At 39.5% G+C, this 17,648-nt stretch overlaps 1 protein-coding gene across 1 annotated transcript in view; it reads left to right on the top strand.

Annotated features, from left to right (window-relative positions):
• The window catches only part of LOC121385234 (zygotic DNA replication licensing factor mcm6-like), a 32,537-nt gene that overhangs the window by 8,525 nt on the left and 6,364 nt on the right, over nucleotides 1–17,648 (top strand). Inside the window, exons 5-13 of the mRNA XM_041515817.1 lie at nucleotides 2,218–2,357; nucleotides 2,625–2,737; nucleotides 4,244–4,386; nucleotides 4,994–5,144; nucleotides 5,999–6,390; nucleotides 9,607–9,762; nucleotides 11,334–11,462; nucleotides 12,095–12,256; nucleotides 17,288–17,414. Coding sequence (XP_041371751.1) covers nucleotides 2,218–2,357; nucleotides 2,625–2,737; nucleotides 4,244–4,386; nucleotides 4,994–5,144; nucleotides 5,999–6,390; nucleotides 9,607–9,762; nucleotides 11,334–11,462; nucleotides 12,095–12,256; nucleotides 17,288–17,414 — 1,513 coding nt within the window. The remainder of the gene's footprint in view (nucleotides 1–2,217; nucleotides 2,358–2,624; nucleotides 2,738–4,243; nucleotides 4,387–4,993; nucleotides 5,145–5,998; nucleotides 6,391–9,606; nucleotides 9,763–11,333; nucleotides 11,463–12,094; nucleotides 12,257–17,287; nucleotides 17,415–17,648) is intronic.

Raw genomic sequence — 17,648 nt, 5'->3', positions numbered from 1 at the left:
CATTGTTGAACGGTGCGCCAAATTGAAAAGGGGAAAAATATGGTCTGCTTGAAACAGAAGATAAAGGGATGGTACGTGAAAGATTACAACCGCTGAGATGTATTGTAGAGTTGGCCTATGCAGACCTTGCTTTTTAATGTGCGCGGGTGCGATAGCGCTCATACAATGCACGTAGTTTCAATCTGACGAGTGTGAAAAACAGTGCATGTTACATTCAATAAATGGCGCACGTAAAATAGATGGGTATATTTATTTCCACTGTTTACAAAAATCAACAGTTTTCATAGCTCATTTAGCTGATAGGAAGGTCCTTTTATTAAAACAATAAAAAATAAAAATATGGCAGTGGCTTCCATGCAGTCGTTAAACTGGTATTTCTCTTTGTTGAACAAATAGACAATTTTGTAGACGTACCAGTCAAAATCCAATTGGAGCTACACTGCCTATTTTATTTATTGTGGAGAGTGATTTTTCACTCACCGTAGCATATTAAGGTGTGCAATTTTCCACTCGCCTATAATTTTCAAAAACCAAGGTATGCCTGTGTGGAATAATAATGTAACGGAATCATGAGTAGCAGTTGAGGTAACTGTACTAACATCTGTCTCTTGATAAATCACTTGAAATGTTTGGGACCAGCCTCGGTGGCGTCGTGGCAGGCCATCGGTCTACAGGCTGGTAGGTACTGAGTTCGGATCCCAGTCGAGGCATGGGATTTTTAATCCAGATACCAACTCCAAACCCTGAGTGAGTGCTCCGCAAGGCTCAGTGGGTAGGTGTTTCCTCTAAAAACAGTGTCAGAATTACCATATGTTTGACGTCCAATAGCCGATGATAAGATAAAAATCAATGTGCTCTAGCGGCGTCGTTAAATAAAACAAACTTTACTTTTGAAATGTTTGGGGTTAGGTTTTAGCAGTTTAATTTCTATTTAGGTTTTAAAAATGGTCCTCATTTAGTTTTTCTCAGGACGCTATCTTAAGCCTTAGAAATTTAGTCTGTTTTTTGTCTTAAATGTATGTATCTACATTTATTCTATAACTTACCCATGGTATCCATGTCATAAACCCATGTGATAATTTAGTGTATTAACCCGGTTAATAATGGTATGCAAATTTGCATGGTCTCTAGGTAAGATGTTGCTGTGGATGGGTCATTTGTTTACAAGCTAAAAAGGCCTGTATATCTGAGCGTGACTGTAGTGTCTTGGAACTAACAGTGAACATTGTGGTCTGTCCCGGTACTCCTATGAGACACGCATGCGTAGAGAAGAAAAGGAAACATCCACCCAAGTAGCGCTGCCTCCATGTTTACGTTATACACAAGTGTTTTTCAACATGAATAAATCTTATGTTTAAATACAAAACGTGTTCCTTATATGTAGACAGGACACTATAGTAACATTTTCAAAGATTTAGTTAAAATGTGTGACGTCAAACTAATTTGTGTTAATCGTGATGACGTCATATTACAGATGGCGACGAATTTAGTACTGTGGTTTAAAAAAAAATGAATTAAAATGTTGTTTTACAAGAGTTATTGGATAAATAGAATTCGCTACTCGTATTTTTTAATATATAAAATATCAACTTTGTCTAGACTCAATTGATAGTTTTCATATTAGAAAACACTTGTGACGAATCCTCTGTATATTTACATTGCTTAACCATGAGAGGCCAGTTGTCCAAACATTAGTTAGCTTAAAGAAAGATTTCGGGGGTTAACAGAAATTTTCAAAACCGACGACTGAATCGGTACAGATGATAATTGAAAATATAATGTTGAAACTAGATTTAGAAGAGAAAATGTATCCATATATTATCAAATCTAAAGTTTATTTTGTATTTGTCAGGGCTAGCTCAGCCACTCGCCAATTGCTAATTTTAGAAACAATTAGCGAATTTTATTTTTATTTGCCGAAAACATTTCACGTAATAATTGGTGTTTTGTTGAAAAATAACAGTGGATTTTTCATATTTAAAGATAATTTGGCAAATTGTTTTGCTTATCAAGAGCTAGCCCTGTTTGTGCAAAAATAATGAAAAGGAAAATATTAGACTAACCCAGGGTTAATTTAATTTTGTTTTGAACAATTGGGCCCTGCTTTTAAGAAAAACGAGCTTTGTAAATTCGTTCCTTGGTATTTGGATAATAAATTTTATTTAAATCTGCCATCTTTTGTCTCACCTTTATGAAGTAAATCTTTGTTTATTTTAGCCGACTATTTGTCGTAATCCTGTTTGTAATAACCGCACACGGTTTATGCTCGACGTGAACAAATCTCGCTTTGTTGACTTTCAAAAAGTGCGGATTCAAGAGACGCAAGCGGAACTCCCAAGAGGCAGCATCCCTCGAAGGTTTGTCGATACATCTGTTTGTCTGTCTATACATCTGTTTATCTGTCTGTAGATCTGTCTGTCTATACATCTGTTTATCTATACATCTGTTTGTCTGTTTATCTGTCTGTTGATACATCTGTTTGTCTGTCTATACTACCATATTATAAAATCAGTTTGTTGGAATTCAAGTATGTTAGGGTTAATTCATAATATATATATATTTTTTATTTTTTTTAAGATTAAAAAAAATTATTCACTGGTTTACATATCGGGTTTCTTTTTCAGTGTTGAGGTTGTCCTGAGGGCTGAAGCTGTGGAGACTGCCCAAGCTGGAGACAAGTGTGATTTTACTGGCACTCTGATCGTCGTTCCAGACGTCGGGACGATGTCTCTGCCAGGTATGTACTATTGGTGTTCCAGTTATTGGGAGTGAACGGGATTTAGCTGTTGATTGAATGCTCGCAGAGTTCGACAAATCCACTAGCCCTTTGTCCCAGCCAGTGAAATGTTTGATCTGGGCTAGTGGAAATTATCAACTGTATTACTATAATACATAGGGCACTAGCTAAGCTGCTGTGAGGGCTAGTGACTTTTTCAAACATTTGTCGAACACTGTTGAGGTGTTTCGTCACAGCTTTGAACCACCAATGCACCACAACTTGTTAAAGTTTGGGTTGTTTAACCTTTAGACTACTGGATTAATTTTTAACACAAACCACGTTGAGTGGGTACAAGTTTATAATTGTTAATCACATATATTCACTTAAATGTTTTATAAATACATGAAATAAAGTTAATATATGAATCGGTAAGTATTATTTTTGTGGGTTTTTTGTAATTTTTATTATTTTTAGATCAGCTAATGGTGATTAAAATCAGGCAAAAAATCGAAAAAGTTGCATTTACTTATGGGCATTTGTGGCCAGCTGTCCAGTATTTATGTCCATTATTCCCGATAACAGTGGTTTTCTGACCAGAATTTTTTTAAAAACCCAAAGTACGATTCATATTGCAATATTTGGTAATTTTCGTTGTTGGTAAAACGATCAAATTTATTATCAAATTAGCTGTCACAATCAGCTATCGATCCCTGAAAATGACCGCGACGTGCCGCCATTGTTGTCAAGCGACAATACTTGCCGAAAACCACTTTTTGAACTCAAAATTTCAAGGTATTTTCAATTGAAAAGATCAAAACAAAAGCCACCATTTTGAAGAAGAAAAATCTTTTTTCTTTTATTATATTTCCGTTTCCGGTGAGTGTTGTGTGCAAAACGGCTGGAAATATGAATTGGGCAATGCACTATACAGTGTACAGTAAGTCGACTGACGTGACGTCGGGCGAGATATCTCGCCTGCAGTAGTCAGAAGGTTAAAGACACCACTAGAGCACATTTATATATTAAATCATCGGCTATTGAAAATTGAAAGGCAGGAGGTGGATGTAGAAGGAAAACTTAAAGCCCTGGCCTTTTCTTTTTAAACAAATTCTCTTGTTACCCCTCACTTCAGCTTACATGTAACAATTGCTCAAAATTATGATATTGTTTTATTTTATTTTATTTTTACTGGACAACCACTGAGGTACATTATGGTTGTCCGAGTAAATTTTCACTTGTCAGTACAAATGGACATGTGCTTATTTCGAACGCTGCTATTGAAACAATCTTACTACATTTTATTTGACTAACTGAAACTTAAATTCAGCCTCAGATTTTCTGACCAAATTTGCTAAATTGCAATAAATGTTTTGAATAAAGATTAATATTTGCATAAACCATAATTTCAGAGAACGTTGTGTATTTTTAAATCGTGATTAGTGATATTTCTCGTCAGCTGATGATTAGTAAATCAATATGCTCTAGTGGTGTCATTAAACAAAAGAAACCGTTTCTATTTCCCAGGTGCGAGATCCGAGACTGGAGCGCGTATTGGCGGAAATGAATCTAATATTGAAGGTGTCCGCGGACTGAAGGCTCTCGGTGTGAGAGATCTCACGTACAAACTTGCGTTCCTCGCGTGCACAGTGTCCGCGAGTAATCCTCGGGTATGTGTCGCTCTGTTTATTTCTTTAATATAATCATCTATTTGGTATCGTTAATGAACCTGGTTTTTGAAAGGAATAGCTGGTATTTGTCTCTGTCTGTCTGTCTGTATGTATCTCTCTCTCTCTCTCTCTCTCTCTCTCTCTCTCTCTCTCTCTCTCTCTCTCTCTCTCTCTCTCTCTCTCTCTCTCATCCTCTTGCTTTTCTCTCTCTCTCTCTCTCTCTCTCTCTCTCTCTCTCTCTCTCTCTCTCTCTCTCTCTCTCTCTCTCTCTCTCTCTCTCTCTCTCTCTCTCTCTCTCTCTCTGCCTCTCTGCCCACCCACCCCTCTCTCTCTCTCTCTGTCTCTCTCTCTCTCTCTGTGTCTGTCTCTCTCACTCTCACTCTCACTCTCTCACTCTCATATCCTCTTGCTCTTTGACTCTCAATGTCTCTTTGTCTGCTACCTCTATCCATCACTCTCTTTTTTGCTGTCTCCGTTTCCCTCTTTAATTCTCTACTTACTCTCTCTCTCTTTCTTCCTGACCAAGTTTTGCAATAACTGCAATATTTGTTAAACACCAATAAAGTATCCTAAGTTGTCACTACATTACTTTCCTTTCCTTTTTCAGTTTGGTGGCCGAGCGATGCATGATGAGGAGGTGACTGCTGAGACGATAAAGAAACAGATGACGGACGCTGAGTGGCAGAAAGTTTACGAGATGTCGCAGGATAAATCTCTCTATCAGAATCTGTGTTCAAGTCTGTTTCCAACAATTCACGGTACATATTTAAACTATCTCTCTATCAGGTGAAGATCAATTTTATCACCCCAGGAAACAAAGAGACAAAGCGAACAATGCATATTTAAACTATCTCTCTATCAGGTGAAAATCAATTTTATCACACCAGGAAACAAAGAGATAAAGTAAACAATTCTGCTGATGCTGTTTGGCGGTTTTCCTGAAGTGACAGAGTATTTTAAAATACTGTTTCCTGGCAGTTTTAAAACCCCCAAAAATACCATTACAGATACAAATAAATGTTATTACCTTTTTTTTAATAACCCAGGAAACGAAGAGATAAAGCGAAGAATTCTGCTTATGTTAGGTGGTGTTCACAAAGTGACTACAGAGGGTTTTAAAATATTGTTTCCTGGCAATTTAAACCCCCAGAAATAACATTACAGATACAAATCCCTATTATTACCTTTTTTGTAACACCCCAGAAAACGAAGAGATAAAGCAAAGAATTCTGCTAATGTTTGTATAGTAACGACATAGGATATTAAAATATTGTTTTTTAGCAGTTGAAAATTTTCTTATTTAATATCTTACCTTTTTTTGGTAACACCTCAGGAAACGAAGAGATAAAGTGAAGAATTCTGCTAATGTTCATAAAGTGACGACAGAGAATTTTAAAATACTGTTTCCTTGTAGTTTTAAAATCATCTTATTTATTATCTTACCTTTTTTTTTTAAACACCTCAGGAAACAAAGCGATAAAGCGAGGAATTCTTCTAATGCTGTTCGGCGGTGTTCCTTAAGCAACGACAGAAGATTTTAAAATACTGTTTCCTGGCAGTTTTAAAATTATCTTATTTATTATCTTACCTTTTTTATTTTTAAACACCCCAGGAAACGAAGAGATAAAGCGAGGAATTCTTCTGATGCTTTTCGGTGGTGTTCCCAAAGTAACGATGGAGGGCACCAATCTCCGTGGAGACATAAATCTCTGCATTGTGGGCGACCCGAGCACAGCGAAGAGTCAGTTCCTGAAGCACGTCGAAGAGTTCAGCCCGCGCGCCATCTACACCAGCGGCAAGGCGAGCAGTGCGGCGGGGCTGACAGCGGCCGTGGTGCGGGATGAGGAGTCGCATGAGTTCGTCATTGAGGCCGGTGCGCTCATGTTGGCCGACAACGGTGTCTGCTGCATCGATGAGTTCGACAAGATGGAGCTGAAGGACCAGGTGGCCATACACGAGGCCATGGAACAGCAGACCATCTCCATCACCAAGGCCGGAGTCAGGGTATGTAGTGATAAAACACAGGGTCAGGGTATGTGGTGGTAAAACACATTGTCAGGGTATATGGTGTTAAAACACAGGGTCAGGGTATGTGGTGGTAAAACACAGAGTCAGGGTATGTGGTGATAAAACACAGGGTCAGGGTATGTGGTGGTAAAACACAGGGTCAGGGTATGTGGTGGTAAAACACAGGGTCAGGGTATGTGGTGGTAAAACACAGGGTCAGGGTATGTGGTGGTAAAACACAGGGTCAGGGTATGTGGTGGTAAAACACACGGTCAGGGTAAATGTGGTGGTAAAACACAGTCGGAGTATGTAGTGATAAAACACAGTCGGGGTATGTAGTGATAAAACACAGTAGGAGTATGTAGTGATAAAACACAGTCGGGGTATGTAGTGATAAAACACAGTCGGGGTATGTAGTGATAAAACACAGGGTCAGGGTATGTGGTGATAAAACACAGGGTCAGGGTATGTGGTGATAAAACACAGGGTCAGGGTATGTGGTGATAAAACACAGGGTCAGGGTATGTGGTGATAAAACACAGGGTCAGGGTATGTCGTGATAAAACACAGTCGGGGTATGTGGTGATAAAACACAGTCGGGGTATGTGGTGATAAAACACAGTCAGGGTATGTGGTGATAAAACACAGTCGGGGTATGTAGTGATAAAACACAGGGTCAGGGTATGTGGTGATAAAACACAGGGTCAGGGTATGTGGTGATAAAACACAGGGTCAGGGTATGTGGTGATAAAACAGTCGGGGTATGTGGTGATAAAACACAGTCGGGGTATGTGGTGATAAAACACAGTCAGGGTATGTAGTGATAAAACACAGTCGGGGTATGTAGTGATAAAACACAGGGTCAGGGTATGTAGTGATAAAACACAGTCGGGGTATGTAGTAATGAAACACAGTCGGGGTATGTAGTGATAAAACACAGTCGGGGTATGTAGTGATAAAACACAGTCGGGGTATGTAGTGATAAAACACAGTCGGGGTATGTAGTGATAAAACACAGGGTCAGGGTATGTAGTGATAAAACACAGGGTCAGGGTATGTGGTGATAAAACACAGGGTCAGGGTATGTGGTGATAAAACACAGGGTCAGGGTATGTGGTGATAAAACACAGGGTCAGGGTATGTGGTGATAAAACACAGGGTCAGGGTATGTGGTGATAAAACACAGGGTCAGGGTATGTGGTGATAAAACACAGTCGGGGTATGTGGTGATAAAACACAGTCGGGGTATGTGGTGATAAAACACAGTCAGGGTATGTGGTGATAAAACACAGGGTCAGGGTATGTGGTGATAAAACACAGTCGGGGTATGTGGTGATAAAACACAGTCGGGGTATGTAGTGATGAAACACAGTCGGGGTATGTAGTGATAAAACACAGGGTCAGGGTATGTAGTGATAAAACACAGGGTCAGGGTATGTGGTGATAAAACACAGTCGGGGTATGTAGTGATAAAACACAGGGTCAGGGTATGTGGTGATAAAACACAGTCGGGGTATGTAGTGATAAAACACAGGGTCAGGGTATGTAGTGATAAAACACAGGGTCAGGGTATGTGGTGATAAAACACAGGGTCAGGGTATGTAGTGATAAAACACAGTCGGGGTATGTAGTGATAAAACACAGTCGGGGTATGTGGTGATAAAACACAGGGTCAGGGTATGTAGTGATAAAACACAGTCGGGGTATTGGGTGATAAAACACAGTCGGGGTATGTAGTGATAAAACACAGGGTCAGGGTATGTAATGATAAAACACAGGGTCAGGGTATGTAGTGATAAAACACAGGGTCAGGGTATGTAGTGATAAAACACAGTCGGGGTATGTAGTGATAAAACACAGTCGGGGTATGTAGTGATAAAACACAGGGTCAGGGTATGTAGTGATAAAACACAGTCACGGTATGTGGTGGTGTTTTATCTCCATTACCAAGGTTGGAGTCGGGGTATGTGTGGTTGTTTTTTCTCATTTACCATGTAAACCGGTGTTGTTGGTACAACTAGGACTTGTAAATATTTTGTAGTGTCAGAAGTTTGATAGACTTACGTTTATTGTGTACTGTCAGAAGTAGGATTGTGTGCTGTCAGAAGGATTGTGTGCTGTCAGAAGTAGGATTGACTTGTGGTTATTGTGTGCTGTCAGAAGTAGGATTGACTTGTGGTTATTGTGTGCTGTCAGAAGTGGGATTATGGTTATTGTGTGCTGTCAGAAGTAGGATTGACTTGTGGTTATTGTGTGCTGTCAGAAGTGGGATTGACTTGTGGTTATTGTGTGCTGCCAGAAGTGGGATTGACTTGTGGTTATTGTGTGGTGTCAGAAGTGGGATTGACTTGTGGTTATTGTGTGCTGTCAGAAGTGGGATTGACTTGTGGTTATTGTGTGCTGTCAGAAGTGGGATTGTGGTTATTGTGTGCTGTCAGAAGTGGGATTGTGGTTATTGTGTGCTGTCAGAAGTGGGATTGACTTGTGGTTATTGTGTGCTGTCAGAAGTGGGAATGACTTGTGGTTATTGTGTGCTGTCAGAAGTGGGATTGACTTGTGGTTATTGTGTGCTGTCTGAAGTGGGATTGACTTGTGGTTATTGTGTGCTGTCTGAAGTGGGATTGACTTGTGGTTATTGTGTGCTGTCAGAAGTGGGATTGACATTTGGTTATTGTGTGCTGTCAAAAGTGGAATTGACTTGTGGTTATTGTGTGCTGTCAGTATTGTGTGCTGTCAGAAGTTGAATCTGACCTCACTGATATTACTGGACCAGAACTGTTTTAATGTCATTGTACTTTTCTTTGGGGCTGGATTTAGCTTAGTTGGTTGAGTGCTCGCTTGAGGTGCTTGAATCGCAGGATCGAACAACCTCAGTTTTTTTTCATTCCATCCAGTGTACCACAACTGGACAAAGGCTGTGGTGTTTGCTTTCCTGTCTGTGTGAAAGTGCATATAAAAGATCCCTTGCTGCATTAGGAATTTTTTTCAGCGGGTTTCCTCTTTTGACTACGAGTCAGAATTACCAAATGTTTGACATCCAATAGCTGATGATTAATTAATCAATGTGCTCCAGTGGTGTCATTAAACACAACTTTTTTTTCAGTTTTTTGTACTTTCGTTCTGTTAACAACCATAACATTTTAAATAATTTTTAATGTCACTGTACTTTCATTCTGTTTTCTTGTTAACAATATTACGTATATATATCTTCAGGCGACACTGAATGCCAGGACGTCTATATTGGCAGCAGCGAACCCTATCAACGGACGCTACGATCGGTCAAAGTCTCTCAAACAGAACATTGCAATGTCGGCTCCAATCATGTCTCGTTTTGATCTGTTCTTCATTCTCGTTGATGAATGCAATGAGGTATGTTCATTTCGACATTAGATTCAGTGAACATTTCGACATTTAGATTCAGTGAACATTTTGACATTAGATTCAATGAATGTTTCGACATTAGATTCAGTGACATTTCGACATTAGATTCAGTGAACGTTTCGACATTAGATTCAGTGAACATCAGCAGCAGGACTAAAGGGGTGCAGAAATGGAAAATATTTCACTAGCCCATCGGACCAGAACCAACTACCATTAACTAGCCCGCCAGAATTTCTACTAGTCCGACAGTCTATAGCACAATATATTATTAACAATATTATACAGTGTCTTCACGTAAAATTATATATAGAGAGATATATTGACAAAACATTATTAAGAACACTTGGTAAGTGATAAACATCACGTGGCAAACCAAATAAAAGAGACAGACCGTTGGACAGGCAGTTGCATTTTTTAACTCGTCCATCAGAATTTTTACTCTCATTTGGCGAGCGGGTGAGTACTTTCTCCAACCCTGGGACTAGCTCTGGCAGTCGCCAAATTAACAATTGCAAATTTTACAAATAATAGGTGAATTTTAATTTGACAGAATAATTTAATGTAGTAATTGATATTTTGTTAGAAAATAAACTGGGTTTTTTGCAATGTTTTAAGTTTAATACATAAAATGGCAGAATTTTCTCCTGACCCTGAACACAGGGCTAGCTCTGGCAGTCGCCAAATTCGCCAATTGCGAAGTTTAAAAATAACTGGCAAATTTTAAGTTGACGAAATAATTTTAATACATTTTATTAGTAAATAACGGGGATTTTTTGGGTCATTTTTGAAGTTTAATTGATAATTTGGCTAAACTTTGTGTTCACCCATAGCTAGCCCTGAAACAGGTGACTTCTGTCACCACCATCTCCTACTTTTAATCCTTACCCGTACATACTGTAAACCTGGGGGGTGGGGGGATGTGTGCGGGCAAATTTTACGTTATTTGTGCTCAACTTCAAGTATGTACATTATTTTCCAGTTAAGAGTGCTTAAAGCAATGTTGGTCATTTATGAATTTCACATGTTGAGAATTTGTTCTACGATGTATATATGCAAAAAAAACCCTAAAACACCAACATAATTTAATTTCTATACCAGTTATTGGTAAGTGAGACATTTTAATTCAATGGCAAGGGCGTCGGAAGTGATTTGTTTTGGCCAGGAATGTTTTTTTGTGTTCCTATGGCCTCGGATCGATCCCCATCGGTGGGCCCATTGGGCTACGTCTTGTTCAAGCCAGTGCACAATGACTGGTATATCAAAGGCCGTGGTATGTGATATCCTGTCTGGGATGGTGCATATAAAAGATCCCTTGCTGCTAATTGAAAAGAGTAGTCCCCCTGAAGTGGTGACAGCGGATTTCCTATCTCAATATCAGTGTGGTCCTTAACCTGACGCCATATAACTGTAAATAAAATGTGTTGAGTGTGTCGTTAAATAAAAAAAAATGTCCTTCTTCCTATGGCGTTCGCATCATACACATTGCTTTCATGGCCGTACCAATTTTTAATTGCTTCCGATGTGCCTGAATGGAATAATCTGAAAGCTATATTTTTCAGGTGGTCGATTACGCCATTGCCCGAAGAATTGTTGACCTTCACAGTCACGCAGAGGAAACAGTGGAGCGTGTCTACAGCGTGGAGGACATAACACGATATCTAATGTTTGCCAGACAGTTCAAACCAAAGGTGAGATTTTGTTAGGTTAAATATGTCTACAGCATGGAGGACATAACGCGATATCTAATGTTTGCCAGACAGTTCAAACCAAAGGTGAGATTTTGTTAGGTTAAATATGTTTACAGCGCATGTTTGCTAGACAGTTCAAACTGAAGGTGTGATTTTGTTAGATTAAATATGTTTACAGCATAAGGGAACATAACACGATATCTAATGTTTGCCAGACAGTTCAAAACCAAAGGTGAGATTTTGTTAGGTTAAATATGTTTACAGTGTAAGGAAATATAACACAATATCTAATATTTTCTGGTGAAAACGTCATATTTAGTACTGACAAGGTGATTGATTTGTTGGCGTTAAACCAATGCATGATAATTTCTCAGTGAGAAATTTAGATTTTTATTCTCCCCGTTAGGAGTGCCTGCTGGGGTAATAAAACACGACATCTAATGTTTTCAGGACAGTTCAAACCAAAGGTGAGATTTTGTTAGGTTAAATATGTCTACAATATACAGGACATAATACAACCCCTGCAATTGCCCACGACAGTTGGCAATGCCGTGGTGTTTTTAATTCTCCATGGCACTTTTCCTAATAATACATGACAGTTATTTTCATGAGTTTTAAATTGTTTTTCTCAGATCAGCAAAGAATCTCAGGAGTACATGATAGAGGAGTACAAGCGTCTGCGACAGCGCGACTCAACGGGTGGGTCCAAGTCGTCGTGGCGGATCACTGTCCGACAGCTAGAGAGTATGATCAGACTGTCGGAAGGAATGGCGCGCATGCACTGTCAGGATGAGGTGAGTTACCTGCCCTTAGGTGTCTCCATACAATATTTCATGTAAACTGTTGTTCTGTCATTCATTCATGTTTTAAAATCTCAGGCGAGTTGTGAATGACTCTCCTCGTAAATTCCAGGAGAGTGATTTGTGTTCCATACGAAAGACATTCAGTAAAGTTTGCACATATTGACAAAACAAGTTTTTATTAGCTCGCACATTGAACAATGGCTGAATCAGTATGATATCCAAACACAGGGGCCTGGCTGGAGTTCAAGCAGTTTCTATTCAAACACGGGGGCCTGGCTGGAGTTAAAGCAGTTTCTATTCAAACACGGGGGCCTGGCTGGAGTTCAAGCAGTTTCTATTCAAACACGGGGGGGCCTGGCTGGAGTTAAAGCAGTTTCTATTCAAACACGGGGGCCTGGCTGGAGTTCAAGCAGTTTCTATTCAAACACAGGGGGCCTGGCTGGAGTTAAAGCAGATTCTATTCAAACATGGGGGCCTGGCTGGAGTTAAAGCAGTTTCTATTCAAACACGGGGGCCTGGCTGGAGTTAAAGCAGATTCTATTCAAACACGGGGGCCTGGCTGGAGTTAAAGCAGATTCTATTCAAACACGGGGGCCTGGCTGGAGTTAAAGCAGATTCTATTCAAACACGGGGGCCTGGCTGGAGTTAAAGCAGTTTCTATTCAAACACGGGATGCCTGGTTGGAGTTAAAGCAGTTTCTATTCAAACACGGGGGGCCTGGCTGGAGTTAAAGCAGATTCTATTCAAACACGGTGGGCTGGCTGGAGTTAAAGCAGATTCTATTCAAACACGGGGGCCTGGCTGGAGTTAAAGCAGATTCTATTCAAACACGGGGGCCTGGCTGGAGTTAAAGCAGATTCTATTCAAACACGGGGGCCTGGCTGGAGTTAAAGCAGTTTCTATTCAAACACGGGGGCCTGGCTGGAGTTAAAGCAGTTTCTATTCAAACAGGGGGGCCTGGTTGGAGTTAAAGCGGTTTCTATTCAAACACGGGGGCCTGGTTGGAGTTAAAGCGGATTCTATTCAAACAGGGGGGCCTGGTTGGAGTTAAAGCGGATTCTATTCAAACACGGGGGCCTGGTTGGAGTTAAAGCAGTTTCTATTCAAACACGGGGGGCCTGGCTGGAGTTAAAGCAGTTTCTATTCAAACACGGGGGCCTGGCTGGAGTTTTTCTATTCAAACACGGGGGCCTGGCTGGAGTTAAAGCAGTTTCTATTCAAACACGGGGGCCTGGTTGGAGTTAAAGCAGTTTCTATTCAAACACGGGGGGCCTGGTTGGAGTTAAAGCAGTTTCTATTCAAACACGGGGGCCTGGCTGGAGTTAAAGCAGTTTCTATTGAAACAACAAGCAGAAGGTGCGCTATTGCCATATTTTAGGTTTACAATAACAAATTAAGGAACATGTGGGCATACAAGCATGCATGATGGTGTGCCCTGTATGTGAAGGTCTGTTCTGTTCGTGTGTCGGTTGCACAACTTTAAATTCACCAGAGCTTCTAAAAAATTTGTAAAATCCACTAACCATGGGATCAATGTTTTAAAAAATTTATTAGCCACGATTAAAAATTCACTAGCCCTACTTATAAAATTTTACTAAATAATGGCAATAATCAGATATGTCACCTAAACAGGGAGATACAGCTTAAAAACACTTAATATTGGTGGTTGAGGTGGGGGCAGGATATTCGTATTTACAAAATAGACTCGACTGCAACATTATGACCAAATAAGTTCACTTGCCGTCGGGTATGGCAATAGTAGTTATTTACTAGCCCAACATTGAATATTACTAGCCATGGGAGTGGGGCTACCATAATCTAGAAGCTCTGTCTGGCATGGCAATAGTAGTTATTTACTAGCCCAACATTGAATATCACTAGCCATGGGAGTGGGGCTACCATAATCTAGAAGCCCTGTCTGGCATGGCAATAGTAGTTATTTACTAACCCAACACTGAATATTACTAGCCATGGAAGTGGGGCTACCATAATCTAGAAGCTCTGTCGGGCATGGCAATAGTAGTTATTTACTAGCCCAACATTGAATATCACTAGCCATGGGAGTGGGGCTACCATAATCTAGAAGCCCTGTCTGGCATGGTAATAGTAGTTATTTACTAGCCGAACATTGAATATCACTAGCCATGGGAGTGGGGCTACCATAATCTAGAAGCCCTGTCTGGCATGGTAATAGTAGTTATTTACTAGCCCAACATTGAATATTACTAGCCATGGGAGTGGGGCTACCATAATCTAGAAGCCCTGTCTGGCATGGTAATAGTAGTTATTTACTAGCCCAACATTGAATATTACTAGCCATGGGAGTGGGGCTACCATAATCTAGAAGCCCTGAATTCACACAAAATGCCAATCTGTTACATGGTGAACAGTTGCAGGTTCTGAAATTAAAAGTTAGACTAAAATTAGTGTTTAGTGCCATCTTGCCTTAATCAGCCGAATGCTGCCCTGAGATTAAACAAGCCTTTTTCAAAAGTTAATTCTAAAATTGTCTTTATAAAATAATCAGAAAATGTATTATTAATTAATAACATATGCATGTTATATATTTTGCCATTCATTTATTGATGCAAGCACTTTAATTACATTAATTTTCATTTACATTAATTTGTTTTGTCTTCAATGAAAATGCCACAAAAGTGTTTAGTCTACCATGCCTTGCCAAAAAAATTTAATAACACTAAAAGAAGATAACTAATAAGTTCAATGCATTTTTTAGTTAATTGATTAGGAGTAAGCAAATATAATTCATGAAAGGGAACAATTGGTTACCTGGGTAAAAATGAGGGAAGTGATTAATTGCTCTTCAACTTAGAGGGCTTCTAGAATGTTTACAAAATTCACTAGCCAAGGGATCAGTGATTTTACAGATTCACTAGCCAAGGGATCAGTGATTTTACAGATTCACTAGCCAAGGGATCAGTGATTTTACAGATTCACTAGCCAAGGGATCAGTGATTTTACAGATTTACTAGCCAAGGGATCAGTGATTTTACAGATTCACTAGCCAAGGGATCAGTGATTTTACAGATTCACTAGCCAAGGGATCAGTGATTTTACAGATTCACTAGCCAAGGGATCAGTGATTTTACAGATTCACTAGCCAAGGGATCAGTGATTTTACAGATTCACTAGCCAAGGGATCAGTGATTTTACAAATTCACTAGCCAAGGGATCAGTGATTTTACAAATTCACTAGCCAAGGGATCAGTGATTTTACAAATTTACTAGCCAAGGGATCAGTGATTTTACAAATTTACTAGCCAAGGGATCAGTGATTTTACAAATTTACTAGCCAAGGGATCAGTGATTTTACAAATTTACTAGCCAAGGGATCAGTGATTTTACAAATTTACTAGCCAAGGGATCAGTGATTTTACAAATTTACTAGCCAAGGGATCAGTGATCAGTGATTTTACAAATTCACTAGCCAAGGGATCAGTGATTTTACAAATTTACTAGCCAAGGGATCAATGATCAGTGATTTTACAAATTTACTAGCCAAGGGATCAGTGATTTTACAAATTTACTAGCCAAGGGATCAGTGATTTTACAAATTTACTAGCCATGATTAAAAATTCACTAGCACTACTTTACTTAATACAAGTTTACTAATAGTAATAATTGTAAAGGTTACCTAAAGCAATTAAAAACACAAATATTGGGGGAGGGGGTGGTGGCAGCATATTCATATTTACAAAATAGACTTCAGTGCAGCATTTGACAACTTTTTTTTCACTAGCCGTCAGGCATGGCAATGGTAGTTATTTACTAGCCCAACATTGAATATCATTAACCATGGGAGTGGGGCTACCATAATCTAGAAGCCCAGGGCCCCGTTCCACAAAGCGGGTAGCTATGCATTTAAGGTGATCTTAGGGCTAAGATTGCTTTGTGGAACGGGGGCCTTGGATTATAAGGAGTCATTTATAGATCATCTATATCATATTGATTGCATATAAATTCATATACTAAGGGGAGCTAAAATTACTCTCCTTGAACTTGCTTTCTAATTATCAAGTTTACAACAAGCTTTCAATCTTATTTTCTGATGCAGTTGTATAGATTTTATCTGTTTGTCTCACGTCTTCCACACTGCCAGACTGCACTGTTTAAAGGGAGCCATCTCGCTCCCCATCACTCCCCCGAGGCTAGTTCAAGGAGAGTAATTTTAGCTCCCCTTAGTATATGAATTTATATGCAATCAATATGATATAGATGATCTATAAATGACTCCTTATAATCCAAGGCCTCCGTTCTACAAAGCAATCTTAGCCCTAAGATCACCTTAAATGCATAGCTACCCGCTTTGTGGAACGGGGCCCTGGGCTTCTAGATTATGGTAGCCCCACTCCCATGGCTAATGATATTCAATTTGGGCTAGTAAATAACTACTATTGCCATGCCTGACGGCTAGTGAAAAAAAAGTTGTCAAATGCTGCACTGAAGTCTATTTTGTAAATATGAATATGCTGCCACCACCCCCTCCCCCAATATTTGTGTTTTTAATCGCTTTAGGTAACCTTTACAATTATCAGCTGTATTTGTTATCGATATTTGATCCCTGCCCCTGTAATGTTTTAGCCTTATTTAATACAAATTTCAACTTATTTTCGTGCTTATAACCAATTAAGGTTCAAGCACGCTGTCCTGAGCACACACACCTCATCTATCTGGGCTGGCTGTTCATAACAGTGTGTTAGTTGTTAGTTGGTTAGTGGTTAGTGAGAGAGAAGAGGGTGTAGTGGCCTTGCACCTCCCATTGAGCCCTTCAGAACTTGCTCTGGGTTGGAGCCGGTACCAGGCTGCGAACCCTGTACCTACCAGCCTGTAGTTTGATGGCTTAACCACTGCGTCTCCGAGGCTGGTTTATTTAATACAAATATTTTTTTTTTTTTAAATGATCATTCTGCAGTTCAATGGCTTAACCACTGCGTCACCGAGGCCGGTTTATTTAATAGAAATATATATATATTTTTTAAATGATTATTGTGCATGTTGCAGGTGAAGACGAAACATGTGAAGGAAGCGTTCCGGTTGCTGAACAAATCGATCATCCGTGTTGAGCAGCCAGATATTCACCTGGAGGAAGAGGAGGAGGAACCGGAAAAAGAAATGGAAACGGACGACGGTGAGACGAGGATTTAACCTTTGATCTTTGACCTTTTAATTTTTTACAAAAAAAACAAACATTGAGGTGGTACAAGCTTTATAACTTTTTACTCGCATATATTCACTTAAATGTTTTATAAATACATAAAATAAAGTTCATATTTGATACGGTAAGTATTATTTTCGAGGGTTTTTATAATTTTCATTATATTTTACATCAGTTAATGTTGATTAAAATCAGGCAAAAAATCCC

Source organism: Gigantopelta aegis, chromosome 11 (assembly GCF_016097555.1).
Source record: "Gigantopelta aegis isolate Gae_Host chromosome 11, Gae_host_genome, whole genome shotgun sequence".
Taxonomy (NCBI): domain Eukaryota; kingdom Metazoa; phylum Mollusca; class Gastropoda; order Neomphalida; family Peltospiridae; genus Gigantopelta; species Gigantopelta aegis.
The sequence above is the reverse complement of the archived record's forward strand: the minus strand, read 5'-3'. Positions and strand labels throughout refer to the sequence as shown.